The following is an 18064-nucleotide window of genomic DNA, read 5'->3' as shown; positions in this document are numbered from 1 at the left end:
GCAACGGCTCCAGCAACATCCTATCACTCCCACTGAGTGCTTCTCCCACCACAGACCACATTCGTTCAGCCAGTAGCGTATAAAGTGATTCAGACTTTCCCACACCATCATTTCCAGAATGCTCCAGATCATAAATACAATTACAAGCTTCAAAAATTTTTCCTTGCTCAATGAATCCACAGATTGTTTCCTCTGCAACAGAGAGATTAACAACACAACTTGATGGTTTTTTGCTCCTCTGTAGGACCTATCACTTTTATATCCAAGTACTGAAGTATGTAGTTTATGTGTATTCAAAATTCCTCAGGTTCTACTCAAGATCACCTCACTTAAGGTCTAGGATTAGCACCTCCCAATTTCCTCAGGTCAAGCACTTTCTTTCCTCTTTCTTTCTTTCTTTCATCCTTTCTCCTCTCAGCTAACTAAGCCTGCAGACTAGTGTTCTGCAGCTTTCTGTCATCCCAGTAGACATCCTCATCTGGGCAATGCAGGCTCATTAAGGACAATCTTTCCTTAAGGAACGTATCTTTTGTCCAGAAGAAAAGCATTAGTGAAAGGACATCTTCTGAAAGAACCAACAGCTGAAAGTCAAGCCTAGAAGGAACCCACCACCTTCTCTACAGAAACCCTGGCAGGACCAAAGTGCTGCAAACTCTCTTGTAAGGTCCCTGCCGCCTGTTCAGCCTGGCATGGCTACGCAGAGGGTGTCACTCCTGCCAGCGAGCGCCCATCTGAGACCAAGGCTGCTCAGTGCAGTCCAGGGCCCTCTCTTTGCCGGGGCTTTCTGACTAGGCCAAACAACTATGCGTGTTATCTCACCCAAAGGTGAAAATCAGAAGGTGGTCTATCTACACACAGCGTCTCAGCGACGGGGATTCACATAACTCCCCACAACTTCCATGTCTGCAAGAAGCTGTGGTGACTGGGCCACTGCCCTAATCACCAGACACCCCGTCAAGGCAGTTACGAAACCTTTCAAGTTCAAAAGTTGGAAGAAGTTTTCCACAGCGGCTTGTTTTCAAAGTATCTTACCCATCATACCCAGCCCACCACTAGAGTTAAATGTGATCTCACAACAGCTGCCCAGTGCTGCAGTTTTTTTCCTGTGCCTTTTACAGACTACAAAATTGAGCAATGAAGGGTTAACAAGAGTTGCCCAAAGGTATCTGGAGCAGAGCCCAGAGGAAATATCAGACTTGATGAGAACCCAGGGAGCGTTAAGCCAGGCCAGAAGCAGTGGGACTCTGAAATCAGTTCAGGGTACACATTTGGGTAGAGCGAAGAGTGAAAGAATTTGAGCATCCATTATCTTTCACCTGTATCCTCACTCTCCTCGATGAAAATACCTCATCTGTGTAGTAAGAATTAAATCAAACAGGACTGGAGGGAGGAACGTGACACAAAATGGAGACAGGTTGATGCAAGGATCTTCAGCAAAGCAATGGACAAACTGCTCAGGAAGGGGCTAGCAAGCTGTGCCTGTCCTGCTTTGATGCATGCAATGCGTAAGAAATGTTTACTTGGTACAATTAGCCCATGTACAGTCTATATCCCCCTCCCTATCCATGGAAGAACAGCACAGTCACACCCGACAGGGTGTCAGTCCCACATGCATCATCCTTCTCACAAGACACATCAGGAGTCTTTGCAGGGATAAAAATAAGAACAGGAAAGAGAAATACTTGTGAGGCAAAGGGAAAGTGAAATACAGAAGTTTCCAGAGGAGCAAGCGTACAGTTCAGAAAGGACAAGAACTCAGGTGAAGGACAGGGAGGGGAAAAGCTTAAAGCACCTGCTCCAAAAGCTAACGGAAACAAGAGCCAGCAAGGCTGGGAGAGGCAGAGAAGGTCCAGGGCTGGACCCAGAGATAACTTCAAGGTTACCTGGAGGCATCCCCCCCTCCACTCCCTTCCTACTGGTCGCCACCTTCAGCAAATGCCCTGCCACATCCTCGCCGCCAGCCTTCTCCTTCGCTGCCTCTTTCCCACTAGCCAGGGCCTTTAGCACTTTGCCTGCCACAGTTTTTAGCTTCTCTCTCCTCTTCACTTCTTGCTCCTTTCTCTCCTCATGCATGGCATTGGGCAGCAACCTTGCATTTTCCCCGGCCGTTTTCTCCCTGTTGATGCCTCTTCCTGCAAAGAATCCCCAGGAATAATTCATTTTCCGCATAATCTAAGCAGATTCAGATGCTTTCTGTCCAACTGGGAATACTGTCAGAAAAAAAAGGTTAGAAACATTTCTATGCAAGGTGATCTTAGCAGCTGTCTCCCAGAGAAGTCATTTCTCCGCAGATCTAAATTTTTTCTCTGCAGATGTAGGCTTCAGCTGCCTTCGAAGAAGTCTAACCTGGATCCTCCCCATGCTGAGTGAGGACATTTTTATAGGCTGCCAGCCCTCTTATGTAATCTCTCTCTCTTCTAGGAAAATAATGTCAAAAACCTTACACATAATCTAACCACAAGCACTGGGGGAAAGCCAGTGGGATTTTCGGCATTTTCTAAATGACTAAAACATTCCTGCACGCTGCCAGTTATTTCGATGACGATCCTATCAGTTTAAAGGAGTTGATTATTAATAGTTGCTGTAAAGTACACACCACTTTCTACCCATCCCACATGCCCCTGCTGCACCTGAGTTCTTCTTTGGCAAGGAGATCATGCCAAATTTTTCTCCACCTCCCAGCAAGCCTCGTGTTAGCCAAGAGGGAAGTAAAGCCCCAGAGAACAGGCGTTGGTTTTCATGTTTTAGCAGCATCATTCAGAGGAGATAAGAGTGATCTCAGCCTTCTGGATTGCACAATTTTCCAGCAACTATATACACTATTATATACTATTTTATATCTATACACATGCACATATATATAAATGACATAACATTACAGCAATCCACCATAATGTGCCATAATCCACCATAATTACAGCAATGCACCATAAATGTGTACATGCCTGTGTGTGTCCATATGTGTATGCACACATATGCCAATTATTGCCGTGACTATAGGCCTGACACGAGATGCACGAACAGCCCACATGCTGCAGGTCCAGCTGCATTCAAGAGAAGCAGTCAGGTTCATGAATAGTATGGTTTATTCTCATGTAACATTTACAGGTCCTTTGAGATTGCCTACGATAAATGCACAAACTGCAGGTTGTCTATATAGCACTACACACAAAAAATGATTGCAATCACACACTTAATTCCTGGGTAATTACTCAGCGCAGCTGAGGGCATAAATCTTACCAAAAGGCATCCCTTTGCAGGGCGGGGGGGAAGCGGGCAAGGAGCACAACCCCATTATCTGTCCTGCCGATTTTGTGTCAGATTATCATCCCTCAGAGTCGGATTCAAACTCAGAGTAGTATTTATCTAAATGTGTATGCACGAGCGGGTGGGACTGCCGTCAATCCATTGTTTCTTGAGTAATGATACAGCACATTTCTTGGTGCAATGTGCACACAGCTGTTGTGGGAAAAGCAGGCAGTTGCTGTCAGAAAAGAAGCACGGGAGACAGTGTCTGCAGAGTTGTGCAAAACCTTCCTTGGGAAAAGGCGAAGAGCAGGAGATAAATCTATATAGTTGTGTCAAAACACTCCTTGAGAAGAGTGGAAGAACAGGCCTCCACCTCGCTTCACATTCCTCCTTGGTGCCATGACAACACAAATCACCGGATCTTCATCGTGTCCTGTGTTTGTTCTGGGCACCATGTGTTAAGGAAATGTATGCTCTGCAGTTTCTTTGCTGTTTTGCTTTTCCCACACTTCGAACACCATTACAAGCTTTACTGATTCAAAACCATACAAGAATTATTTTGGGGGGTAAGGAGCAATTTTTCCACACAGCATCTAAATTAATCCAAATATGTGCATTCATCTTTCTGGGTTTAACATCTGCAGTTTCTTCCAAGATTTTCTACATTTTCATGACAGTAAAATTCCACTAGTTGCCTACTTGGAAACCAAGTAAATGTTATGTTGTTCTCACTCGTTTACTCAGTGCTTAATTCCACCAGCATGTTATCACAGAGCCATTTGATTCATTAGCAACAACAAGGAGGAGGGAATAAATACATTTCATTTGGAAGGCCAAACAGAAATTCCAGCAGTGGTCACACATTTGAGCTGTTGCCAGTAGGAAATACTGAGGTTGTGAAACACAGTGTTTTCCCAGGTTGTGAAAAAAATTGAAAATTGAGAGGCTTTATGTAAATTCCATTTTGACCTTAATTTTTAACTGGCTAAAGTTAAAATGTTTCCTTTGGAATATTATAGCTGCACTATATACGAATACAAGACAGAGTGAGAGGGCTAGTACTGCAGAGATGCATTCCAGGCATGCTGAAACCCTTCAGCAGTATTTTCCCATGAAAATTCCAACACAATGTGTTTATGTTTCACTTCATCAGCATTTTTCCAACAAGCCCAGCTCTAACAAAAAACATTTCCCTAGACTTCTCTGAGGAAGGAAATTGGATGTCAAAGTGCCAGTCCTGCAGGCAAGATTCTCTGAAGTATATAGATTTTGAACACACTACAGTTGCACCAAGGGAGGTTTAGGTTGGATATTAGGAAGAATTTCTTCACTGAAAGGGTTGTCAGACACTGGCACAGGCTTCCCAGGGAAATGGCTGGGTCACCATCCCTGGAGGTATTTAAAAGACATCTAGATGTGGTGCTTAGGAATATGGTTTAGTAGTGGACTTGGCAGTGTTAGGTTAGAAGTTGGACTTGATGATCTTAAGGTTCCTTTCCAACCTAAATGATTCTGTGATTCTGTGATTCTCAACTGGGGCAACATGATGTATGGGAATAGCTGTATTTTTGCAGAAAGCTTCCTTCAAGGGAATATAGTATGAATCTGTGGAAAGTGGGGAGTGACTGAGCAGAGATGGACAGACTTCCTGAGGCTAGGACCATCTCTTACTCCATGGCCCACTTGACCCAGTCAAAGCCATGGTAGATAGTCCCCAAGATGCGAGTGCCCTCAGGGCACCCTCCAGCTGAGCACTGCAGTACCAACAACCCAGATGGCTCATCTGTTCTGCCTTCGCCTTGTTCACAAACCAGGGGCAACGTGTGTGTATAGGCAAAGCAGACAGTAGCCTAGGGGAGCAGGCAGCTGCAAGCACCCTACGAAGGGACAGCAAGCTGGGGGGTGGCCTTTCTGACTGTGGGTGCTGAGCCCATCAGCAGCATGAGGTGATGCCCCATCCCTCCTGCCACAGCCGGAGCAGCAATCCATCATCACTCACTGCCTACCTCTGTCCACAACTACTTTCCAAAGGAAAGGGTTGAAGGATGGCATCACTGAGGGAGAATGCACTGTAGCAAGAGAGGACATGCCACAAAGGAGCTGCCAAAAGGCCACCAGCAGCCTTGCTTTTCTGGGTCTATGTGCCTTAACTGTACACGCAGGGTACACAGGTCTCTCCTTTCTGTCTCTAATGCTATTTTACTGCTCAGGCTAAAGTTCTGCAGCTAAAACATGGGGATGATTTGAATCTCTAGGATTATCTTCTACCACAGTGCTTCCATGAACAGTTTTATGCCTAGATACGCAAAATCCCCAAGGAAGCTACACCTTTACAGTAGAGGAGCTGAAAAGTGTCAAGATCAAACTAGAACAAAGGTGTTTCACCAACTGCTAACATAATGCAAAGGGGTTGTTTGCTGTCCAAAAGCATCATTTTGGGCAGGGGAATTGGGGCACTGATACATTTCACCTGCCCCTTCCATGGGCTGCTGAGCTGCCCACCCAAGGGGAGTCCTTCCAAGGAGACAGAAGGGCAGTAGGAAACCGCAAGTGCACAGCACTGTAACAAGCACAGTTCTGCTTCTGAACAATCTCCTTTGTCAGGTGTACCAAATGACCTTCTTCCTCAAAAGCCACTTCTTGGAAGCTCACCCCCACCCCCTCCTTCTTCCTGGTGTTTCAATGCCTCTATTTATCCACAGTGTGACGTTCTCTAGGGGGGTCATTCTCCTCCCTGCCCTGACCCTTGCTATGCTCACTGAAAAAGAGGAGCAATTTGTCTTCTGGGAACATCCCCCACGTTCAGGAGTTTCCCCTGTTGCCTGAAGGTCCTGAAAAAGTCCACAGCCTCCCCACATTACTGAGACTCTGTCTTTCCGTCTCAGAAAAACTGTAACTCCTTTGTCTTTGGGATCTTTCACCAAATAAGCAAACACATCGGTTAAATTTGTATATTGCTTCTCTGTTGACTTAATTCTTTATCTTGCTGCTTCCCATTTCTTTTGCCTATACAGATAAAATCTCTTCATAATAAGTGGGTTGCGTGCCTGACTTGAACAATAGCTGTTTGGTCTGGATGCTAATCGGATGAAGTCAGACTATTAGCACTTCAAATTAAATGACTTTGCAAGAGTCCAATTGCATTAATATTCCAATTCCAGCAATGCAGTGATGCCCCTGCTTGCTTTGCAGGGACTCCACATGAACATAGCCAGGCATATACAATGGAAACTTTGTGCTCAGTAGCATCTGTTGTATGAAATACACTTGAGCCCTAACAGGCGGGCTGGATCTGCAGTATCTGGGGAGAGAGATCTGGGGCTTTTTCACCTCCTTCTTTGTTTCTAGAACATGCTGGTACTCTCCACCACTTTAAACCAAAGACATGAAAGATGGCAGAAAGGAATATTAATTATGATGCTAAAACATGAAGAGTACAGCACAGAAATGTGGTGGTTCCCTAGGATATAAATCCATGCAAAAGCACTTTGTGAAGCTATGCTGTAGTCTGACAATTTGTTCCTCCACCCACATGCAGCATCTCTGATTTCATCAGCAATCAAAGAACAGTCAGTCTGTATTATAAGCAAGGTAGGCTTTTTGGAGAAAAAGAAAAGAAACAAACAAAACAAAAATACCTTCCCCTCCAGTTTGACATTGCAGCTGGCATTGCCATAATGGTCATATGCAGGAGGTGAATTTGTTAATCGTGTAAAATTAATTGCTTATCATTCTGTGGAAAGCATATATATTTATTCTTATTTCCTAAGGATAACCCCATTTCCTAAAGAAATGAGACAATGCAGCCACAAGTTGCATGCATCTCTGTGTTCAGCTGATCCACCGCCCTAATGTATTTGAGTGGGTTTTAAGTCAGCTTTAACCAATTTTAAAGCTAGGTTTAACCAAACTGGCAGAGGGTTGCTGGCACAGAACAGTACCTCCTTACACACTTCATGAAAATACATGGCTGAGGAGAAAGGATAGACCTTCACTGCTTCTGATGAGGAACAAAACACAGCTGGAACTCAACCTTTATTAGACACCAGAGACTCCACCCGCCAGCTCAATCTGAAAGTACACAGACATGGTTTCCCTGCTTCTGTTGCTCATCAAGTCCCCTGTTTGCTCCCCAGCTCACCCATGTGTGTGCAAGAGTAAATAAAGCAGCACAAATATTTAATACAAGCAACCTTTCCCATAGCAACAGCTGAAACAAAGCTGCATCCCTATGATGCCTCCTCGCCTCCCCGACATCTCCATTACCCCGAACAGGCAAAAGAGCTGTAAGTTTTGGGCTAATTTGGAGCTGCTGCTGCCCAACAGCCACAGTTGGAGAGAAAGGGAAAGAAGGAACCTTCTTCCTTTCTCTTACTGAGTGCGTCCGCTTGAGTAGCTCTTCTCTGCTCAGCCACTGATTTTCATCACGTTTTGCAGAAGTTAATCTGAGATTTATCTCCTGCTCTGGATTTGTCTGAGCTGGAGGAATTCAGTTTATTAGAAAGGGACAGAGAGACGGATGGACAGACAGACAGGCTGCATGGTCCCAGCAGTTTCAGAAACCACACGAAAGTTGTAAGAATAAGTTCCCTGAAGAACTGAATACCGCCTCCTCCCCTGCCCTGAATACTGAAACAAAACACATTTGGACTTGATGCACAATTTGCACTGCCTCTGTTTTCCTTCCGATTGTGAGGACCCCATTCCAGACTGACCTCAATTTTCACCTAATTAGTAACCTACTTTGCTGTTCCTTTAGAACATTTTTAGCTAATTCCTGGGGATTTTGCCTTATTCTGGGCTGGGGTTTTGGGGGTTGTTGGGTTTTTTTGGTTTGCTTTTGTTTGTTTGTTTGTTTGTTTGTTTGTTTTCCAGAATTAAACAAACATTTCTTTAAGAAAGATGTTTCTCCTTTTGACGACAACACAACAATAGTAGTGATAATAAATAAATAAGTAAATCACACAACCCCCAAAATTTTAAAGATGTACTATAGAAATCCAGGCAATAGCGATGTACAAAGTGACCCTAAAATTCCCTGCATTAAAAATATCCTATCCATGTAGTAAGAGAAGAATAAATCAATACTTCCTGAAGTAGCAATTTGGTCTTCAGTAAAGAAACTGGGACCAAACCAGGAATTCCCAGTCCCTGGTTTTGCCCCACAGGCCTCCAGCAATCACTGAGGATACTGTAGTAACTGCAACTTCCTTCTGTTTCCCTTCAGCATCAGTGGAACAGGGAGAAAATTTATCCACAAGACAGAGTACAAAGCACACAATATAGACTGGTTAAAAAAAGTTTCTCCAGACCACAAAAATGGGTGCTTAGGTTCAATCAAATGCTGGGGTAATAAAATATTCCAAAGCAGACTTATTCGTTTTCATATATTTAATAGACCTGAGGCCATGTTTGGAGTTAGGTTATATTTATCTATGGGGAGGCACAGAAATAGTTGTCAGCAGGAGGAGCAGGAGTCAGTTTCTGTGCTCCCCCCCAGCTCTGCTGGGAGGCCAGTGGCTGGTTTGGCGTTACTGGTGTGGAGGGACGGGGCTGCAGCCCTCAGGGTGGCACTGGCACCTGAAGGGGACATGGGGAGAGAAGGGGTCCCACAGACCCAGGTCAGAAAAGCAGCCACCCAACTTGGTTTCTAATCCTATGAGCCATCTGAACAGTTATACAAGGAAGGTCCCAGGGGCAGCTCTGCCAGAGGAGAACTACAACTTAAATGCTGCTTGCTATCCTTGGGATGGAAAGAGCTTTTTTAAAAAATAAATTATGGATATTGTTTGCTACCGTGGTAAAGAATGCATTACTCAACCACCACCATGTCTCTTTTCAAGACGATCCATGATTTTATCCAGAGGGGTTTTTTTTTTGGAAAGCCTGTATTATGAATATTCCATCTCCATTTGGACACACAAGCCTAAAATTATGTTATTCGAGTCTTTTCATTTGGCTTAGATTGACAGGATTCCTCCGTGCATTTTTACATCTATTCATTCCAACAGTAAAAGCTTTAGGTTCAACTTTGCAGGAAGTTTCCTACACGCATCTGTACCCACAGCCCTACACAGAGCAGTTATGCAGAGATTTGGGACTGAAAATTCACATTACATCATTTGCCTGGTTTTCCTGCTGCCACAAGAGGCCAGTGATTATGTAATTTCCAGTACCCCTTGTTTCACCCCCACTGCACTGACATAGATCCACAGGCACATCTGCCAGACACCATCTGGAGGTTAAAAATCATAACTATAGATCAGCTTCCCAGACATCCTGAGACCTCTCAGACAGGAGCTGGGCACATATAAATATTAATGCAAGATCAAAACTCAATCATTTCTCCACTCAACATTCATGGCAGGTATCTCTGGCTACAAACTATGGCAGGAATGCCCCACAGACCTGCACTGCCAAAAGACTTGTTGTATGGCACGGGATATATTAGCAACACAACTCAGGGGTTTTATCCTCATTGCTGAATACCCTTGACACGTCAGACAGGTTATTTAGGAGAGGAGGTGAGAGAAAAGAGATCAGCTTTTGAATAGACACCTAAATAAATCACATTTTCAGAAACACTCAACACTTAGCATCTCCCATTGTCACTTCTGGACAGTGAATAAGAACTCCATTCCCACCCCACAGTGAGCAGGAAGCTGGTTTAGCCACTAGCCCTCATAAAGCTCAGGATATCCACGAAGATGCCGTATCACCCTGTAAAAGGATCAGTTTTAAAAAGATTTTTGCACTCTCTAAACACTAGAGCTAGCTAGCTATAGTGAGGGGTTTGCTACAGCAAGAGGAACCAAAAAGCGTCCTAGGAGAGAGCTAATCATCCTCTGAAGCTGCTTCAGAAAAATACCCTGGGGAGGAACACTGCATAAGCACAAAGAGAAGCATTAAATTTTTAATAGCATGAGTTCAGGCTGAATAAAGCAGGCCTCCCAAATACATGGTGATAAAACATTTACACTGCACCACTGTGTTTTCTTCCAAAATCAGGAAAGCATTTAGAAGAGATGTGTCACTAGAAAATTCAGCACTGCTACATGATGTGGAAGCTCCCTGAGAGTCTTCAACATTTTCTGACCCATTCTTCTCTTACAGGAACGAAAGAAATACCGACAAAGCAAGAGGTGAGCAAAACTTGACAGGGGAGGCGTCAGATACAGGCAAGGTAAAGGAAAGGGAAGAGTATTTGTAATGCATTTGTCTGCTGCCAGTATCAGGATGTATCTCATCTTTCCGTTTCTTCCCACTCCTCAGCAAAGTGGAGGTAGCACTATATAAATATTCAGTCACTAACCCAGCTCCCGAGGGCTGCACAGCACTGTCTGCCAGCACACTGGCAGTGTTCCTCTGCCGCCTTCATTGCAACCACTCTGCCTGTGCCCATCACTCACAGCAAGCTTTTTCCTGCACAGGAGAAAGATGTGGTCCTTGAGGAACCAAAATTAGGTGATTTGTAAGTATGTTTCTAAATTAGCAAGCAAATTTTAAAAAGAACCTCTATTTTTTTTCCATCCTGAACAAGCATGTTATCTGAACTGTTATGACCTTAGTTCTCCAGTGTGTTATTTACCGGCTATCAAGAGCTGAGACTCTTGAAACTCAGTTAATAAAAGAGCATTAAGACCACATTCCAAGAAAGGATTTAAGTGACCATTTCCTTTAGTTTCAAAGAGAACATTCAGCCTCTTAGCTGTACACATCTATTTAGTGAGCAGGAAATGGAGTGGTGTTGGTATGCTCCGTGGCTACATGACAACAAATGCCTTGGAGTCAATAATGTCTGAAAATCACACAAACCACAAACCAATTTAATATAGCTGATCTTGACACAGCACAGAATCATTGGATTTTAAGGCAGCTGCCCTGGAGCTTGTTTGTTTGAATGAATGGGTTCTTAATGGTATTTTCTGCACAAGGTTTTAATGGGGAGCTTCTAAGCCCAATAAAGGTTACATGTTCACTGAGGTCTCCTTGGCTGTTACCACACTCTTCACAGCTAAATACACCTTACATGGGCAAAATGGCAGCAAAATGTAAGCTTTCATGCTCAAAACATATTTTACATCATGAAAAAGAAAACTGCACTGATTTTGTTGATGAGGATAAGAAGGTGAACTGGGCACTCTCTAGCCCCGATTCCTCCTAACCTTACCCTGAATAACCATTTAGGTCTATGCAAAGGGAAAACAAAGAGCTGTAAATTAGTTTCTGGATTAAAATAGCTATGGATTCCATGTTGTACAAGTGGCACCTGAGCCCTTCAAGTCTGCGATTGACTTACCCCACCCTTCGCATGTGTAAATACAACTGAAAAAAATCACAGTAACATTTGCTTCCCAGTCCTGGGCGGGCCATCACACACAGATAAACCAGGAACTCCAAGCTGGACTGTAGTCTTACAAAAAATATATAACACAACAGATCTGCTGTGGTACAACTAGTTCCAAGAAGAAGCAGATGTACCTTGTGATAATAATTTATTCTAACATTTCTTGAAGGGAAGAGCTGGGGAGAGATATTGATATGTATGGCAGGTACTGACTGATATTTAAAGCCTTTGGCATTACCATATGTGCCTGGAAATAACTGCCAGTGCTATTAGTTGCTGTCACTGATGACAGCATGTAAATGACTATCTAATCTGCATATACAATCAAATAATTAGACGTCATGTGTAAGAGCGGTTATTTATAGGTGCAGAATCAGAAAAAAATTAAGCCCCATCTTCATAACATATCATCTCACAAATCAGATCCTCCTGAACATAGGTACAGATCATTACTGAGTGCCCCATCTTAGGTCAAAAAAAAATATTTAAAAAATCACAATTAATATTTCATACTACTGATTGTCCCCTGTGATGCACTGAATCAGTAATGTCTGCATCTAGCCTGCTGGCAGGAAGCTATAGCTGCCATCCACAAAATGTCTGTCAACTTTCAAAGCTCATTATGAACAAAACAAGCCAGGAAAAAAAACCTGCCCTGCTGAAGGCCTGTCCACTGTGTTCAGTGAAGGCTTGATCTGTTCCTATGAACAGCTGACCTAGATTCTCTGCCTGAATGAGAGCATTTCTCAGCATCGAGGCTGTTTGGAGAATGATAAATTCATGTATTGCTTATCACGAGAAGGGGGGGGAAAAAAGAAAGAGGATATAATCTTATGGGAAAGCAATGGCATCCATTAGTCATAGAAGAGGTTTATCCATATCTGCACAAAGCTCTCCTCGACACGCTTCTGCTCTCAGTTCAGAGTCTGGAAAGGACTGCAGCCCTCATTTCAGCACACACAGCAGGCCGGGCAGCCACGGCTCCAGGGAGAGGCCGGGGTGTGCCAAAGCCGCGGAGGGCACGGCCCCAGGGCCGCCCGCGGCCTGCCAGCGGCTCCTGCCCCGGGGCCGCCGGCAGCCGGGCCGCGCGGGACCGAGGACTGCTGGGTCACACCGTGCCACGAGGAAAGGAGCCAGCAAGGTCTGGCCAGCCCCACGCTGCCGGGTCACGATGGGATCCAGCTGCAGACGCAGCGCCCATCCATCGCCCCCGGGAAGCTCGGGAGGCCCTCACGAGGCAATGCCGTGTCCCGCTGGTGAACCGCACAGGGCACTTCTCCACCTGCCAGTTCTCCAAGAGCTGGGAAGCGCATCCTGTGGTAGTCAATAACGTAATGATGGTGATGTGTGGCTCGGGGGGACAAAAAGGCCGGTTAGCCCCGGAGTAAGGATCTCCAAGTCATTTTCTTCCTGCCTCTGGTACCGATCCATTTTGTCTACAATCATATTCCTCATCTCCCCGAGTTCCTAGCGGGCACCTCCATAAGCCAGGCCCAGTAACCTTTCATATTAACCAACACTCACCAGACCACCGATGTGGGGACCCTGAGGGTGTCCACTGCTGTGAGGGATGCCAGCTTGATGCTGGCCCTTGATGGCTGCTCTCACTGCTCTCACCTGAGCAGCATCCCCTCGGGAGGCACGAGAAGGAGCTGGCAGGCAGGGGCTACTGCAAGACACTCTCATGTCCCCCAGGGTACAGCTCCCACCCCAGGGCTACGCTGCAGTGCTGGCTGCAGGGACAAGAACAGAAGCACAGACCAAGTCCCCGGGGTGGGCAGGAGCTGGGCAGCCAAGGGAGGTTTTCTTCAATACCAGAATGTTTTGATCTGCCTCACAGATGGAGACAAAAAGCTAAATTCACATACCTAGATTCAGGTCCTCTGATCACAGAGATATTCTGCCTTTTTTGCAGACATGAACATCCCGGACTGAGTCTACAGACGAGGACTGCTGTTCACGCAGACCCTCACTGCCTGCACCGCACAGGCGCAACCCACGCGTCCAGCCCACGCAGAGCGCAAGCGACTGCTGTGGTCCACACTGCCAGCGAGCATCCCCCCTTCCCCCCTGCTCTGAAACCTCCAGAGGGGCTGCCGTGAGCAGAATATAAGATCTAATTAACCACCTCTCAATTCAGATCTGGTTCAGCAAATGCAAGTACCGCATCAGGCAACTGGGTTTTCCTCACCAACTTATTTTTTGCATGTGGGCAACATGCAAACTAGGTCAATATTATTCCTACCAAAACACTCACTGTGGGTGTTATTTTTAGAAAACCATGTGATTGTCTGACTTTTATTTATGAGAGCACAGAAAGATCCGCTGTATATTTTCCTGTCTGTCTTGTTTGGGGTGCTTTGTTTTTTTAGTTCTTTGGGTGGGTTACTGAGATCTCAGGCCTCTTTTTAAAAGGCAGTCAGACTCAATCAGGAGACCTTGCAGGTCGCATGCCTTGGCAGTCAGCGAAACAAAGCACATGCAGCAGTGAGCAAACCAAACCAGACAAGAGCACGGAGAGGATGTGAAAAGGCAAGACAGTGACGCGGGTAACAAGGGACAAGGATACGAAGCACAAAAGATGACAGGGTTTTATGGGTGGTGGAGAATCAAGCAGAGTTTGCAGGATGATCAAAAACACTGCACTTAGATCTTCACCACTCCTGAAAGGGTAAACCCCAGATCTCACCAGGCAGACAAAAGTCAGCAGGAGAGCCAAGTTCAGCAGCGGAAAACTTGTCCAGAGTCAAGTTTATTTTCTGAGACCTCTTCTTACCTCCTTGGCACAAACAAAACAACTCAAGGCAACAAAATCCTGTACCAGCTTTTCATTCATCGGATTAGTAACAACCGTGACAGATATCTGTTAGACAACCAAGTCAGGGTGGATCCCCTCAAGGGGAGAGGGCCTCTGCGGCTGAGACCTAGCAGCGACCATCTGTGTCCAGGTCTCTACCTGCCTGGTTTTCCTCTGGCCCATCTGGAGAATCGAGTCTTTGCCCAGTGCGTGAGTTAACAGGCAATTCAAGTTCTGGGGATGTGAGTCCTTTTGCTAACCTTGCAGAGCCACTGTGAAGAAGTCTACATCTCTGCTGATAATCCAGACTGCTTTTATAACCAGAAAAAAGGTACAGACATTGGCAGTGGCCTTCTCAGGCGAATGCAGACATCTAAAATAGGCCAGACAAGCAGCATACCAGCACTGCCTAATTCTCTCCATCAACAACAGAAGGAATTCAGAATGTGTAGCTCAGACGTCAATGTATGTATTTCAGAGCAGATGAACCACAGCCTAAATTTCCAGAAATTAACCACCACAAAGTGTCAGAAACTCGTCTCCAGGCCCACAGGTATTCTGAATTTCTACTCACATGAAAAAATTCAGATGTATATGATCTGCAAGGGCACAGGGTCAGCTGTATGGCTGATGAGTCATGTGCCTTTATGGGCTGCCCATCTGGCAACAGCCCCAGCAAAAGTTGCTTGCTGGGGCAAGTGATCTCGGCAGGAGGGGAGCCCTGCATGGGAATTCTGCTCGTCTACCTCCCCAGAACACCACAACGAGCCCAGGGCTTCTGCACAGCTGGGAGACACTGCTGGTTCTCGGCTTCAAAACTGTGCAGGCAACATCGGATTTCGCTGCTGAAATGGTGAAGCATGGGGACAGGCTGCTCCTGCCACGGGGGAAAGGGAAGGGGTTGAGCTGGCTGGGAGGGCCTGGTGCTTACTGACACCTTCTCTGCCTCTGCCCAGGAACTGCTGCCCCAGGAACTGGAGCCCTTTTGGGGTCCCAATTGCCTCTTTGGCAATCCACCAACATGCTGCATACACTCAAATTCAGAAAAGCTGTTCTCATCTGTCCTTTGTAATTGATCTCCAGCCCTGGAGCTCCCATCCCAGGCAGCCTGCCTCCCTGAACTAACTGTTGGTACCGGATAGGTGACTTCCTCCAAAAAGAAACAAGAACTTCAAAAGAAACAACATAAGCACAGACAAAGACAACTGGACCAGATCCAACGCAACTTCCAAGCTACAAATAACATTTATTTCTCCAGAAAAGACCATGCTGACACAGAACATTAGGTACGCACTATAGATAAAGCTACACAAACTATGTCCTCCACGCAGGGCAGGGAACTGTAGATTTTCCTGCAAACAGAAACAGCACAAATGAAAGGGGAAAGGTGAAGCCCTCTTACATGGGGCACAGCATGAGAAATCAGCTCTGTGTTTCATGGGCAGTGAGTGAGAATCATATGCAGGGGTGCTCAGGGGTGTTTTAAGAACATGGGACATACCGTGCAAACTTGCTGGAATGGCCTGGGTGATAGAAGCTGGCTGGAGGGTTAGCCATGCATCACCACGTCATCATCTAATGCCACTATACCACATGATTCTAATATTGCTCCCAAGAAAACCAGTGGTTTGGACTAAACATCACGAAGACAAATTCTTATAATCCAAACTTGCCATTTTTTTTTTTCCATCCCTCACATAAGACTCACACGTGGGTCACTTCTGCTACCTATCACCTGCAACACATCACATCTGATGCTGAACTGAATTTTCTGTAACTATACTTTTCTGGGATCAATTAATAAAAAAATGAAATATACTTTATCGGTCACTGACACATCCATTCTCTATCTTATTGTTAAAATCAGCACATTAATACTGCCTTGAAAAAGAATCAAAGGCAGTAATTATTCACTGCACTCATTAGCAGCAAAAACTATTTTCCAGCCATTTCAGTTACCCTCCTGAAATTATGCAGTTAGTTGTTGGTGCCAGATTCCCATTTATTTCAAGAGCCTTTTGTAACAACAACAATAGCTTCTTCTTCATTTATCAGGCTTCCCATAAGAGGAAGAACTCATGTTACAAAAGAGGGGCCACATAATCATGCCGTACTAGCTCAAGGTACATGGGACTTTCACAAGAAATTTCAGTATACACAAAACCCAGGAGAGTTCTGAGCAGCCCAAGGAAAACAGTCTCATCTCTGTAACAAAAGAAGTACTAATGAGTGCAGGACAATAGGCACAGGAGGGCAGGCAAACAAAAAGCAGAAGGAGAAGTGTTATAGGAGCCAGGTTATCAGCTGACCCGTAACAAGAGAGCTGGCGCAGGTCTGCTCTATTGCCCACATGCACCATGCACCCTGTCACTGAGGCTCAGGGAGCCACCCCAAAGCTGAAGCTATTGCAGAGGTGAGAAATGCAACTCCTCTGTTCCTGCTAATCAGAAAGCATGAGCCCCCTCCTCCTCTAACCAAAGTGATGTCCCCCCTCACTGCTTTGTTTCCTACCAGGCAACATGCATGCATCATTCCAGTGCAAAGCTGCTGTGAGAGCAGATTCAGGGACAAGACAGTCCTGAATTCCCTCATTCTTCAAACATCTTTGTTTCATTTTGGTTTTTACAAGCACAAAATGATGACTTTGTGTCTTTTTCAGGGGGGCTAATGTTTTATTTAAGATGGCCTGCCAGCACCATGAATTTTACATGACGGAAGCTCCGTCCCACAACACCCTTAAACCTCTCCTCCTTAGTCAGCAGCAATCATCCTGCAGCCGGGAGCCCTGGCATGGGGGGCTGACTCACACTGTTCACAAGCATACCCCTTCTCCCCACCGACCACCACTGAAACACAGCCTGCCCTGAAGCACCGCCTTAGAGACCTTCCCAGAAGACAGATCTGCTGCATCAGCTCCCCCTCCCAATGCTTCCCACAAGAAATGCCCCCCCCACGCAGGCTGTTTGGAGATACACAGATGTGAGCAGAGGGTGGGCAGGTCTACGAGAACACCCTATCTGCTGCAAGGCCTCTGGAGGTCGCAGATAAGCAAACACGAGCAAGGCCAACGCTAAGGACATAGATACAGAAGCATAAACAAGACAGGCAGCAGATCAGACGTACCCTCCCACGACTTTGGATCTAGTGCTGGACTCTGTGGATGCCTGTGGAGCTACGCCTGGTGATAAGTGTTCAGAAAGGCCAGCTTCTACAGCAAACCAACCATATTCAAACTCTCAATTAGCCATGGAAGATTAGCTGGGTTGGGGACTAACCTGACACTTCCTCCCCACAGCAACCGTGGCTACACCACCCCCCCACCGCACACCTAACACGGGGCACACGAGCCTCTGGGCCGCGCCCCGCTTGGACCCCAGCAGGTTAAAGCTGTCCCTGCTCAGCACAGAAACCAGAAGGCTTCTTACAAGCCTTTCACAAGTAGAAGACCTGAATCTCTTCTTATCTCTTAACTAACATACGTCCTGTACTAGTCAGGACCTGGTTTTATCTAGGTTATCCCATCCCACATTGTCTTGGATCGCTGAAAGCTGACAGCATCTAAGTGAACCAGCCAATGTTAAAAGAAGAACATGCTGCATAGCCTGCAAAAGCTGTCCCAAGCGTTAGGCAGCTGGTGTGCTGACACCGTGGCCTATATGCTGAGTAATGAT

General features: G+C 45.7%; 1 protein-coding gene across 2 annotated transcripts in view; it reads right to left on the bottom strand.

Annotated features, from left to right (window-relative positions):
* LOC116958866 overlaps window positions 1-12498 on the bottom strand; it is a 35730-nt gene extending 23232 nt beyond the window's left edge. For both annotated transcript variants that reach the window (XM_032981625.2, XM_032981627.2), the window contains exon 1: window positions 12432-12498. In XM_032981625.2, the coding sequence (XP_032837516.2) occupies window positions 12432-12451 (20 nt within the window). In that variant the 5' untranslated portion in view covers window positions 12452-12498. The remainder of the gene's footprint in view (window positions 1-12431) is intronic.
* Between the last annotated feature and the right edge of the window lie 5566 nt (window positions 12499-18064).

This window comes from Tyto alba, unplaced genomic scaffold (genome assembly GCF_018691265.1).
Source record: "Tyto alba isolate M040663 unplaced genomic scaffold, T.alba_DEE_v4.0 Super-Scaffold_29, whole genome shotgun sequence".
In the NCBI taxonomy this organism is placed as follows: domain Eukaryota; kingdom Metazoa; phylum Chordata; class Aves; order Strigiformes; family Tytonidae; genus Tyto; species Tyto alba.
This window is presented reverse-complemented; position numbering and strand designations above follow the sequence as displayed.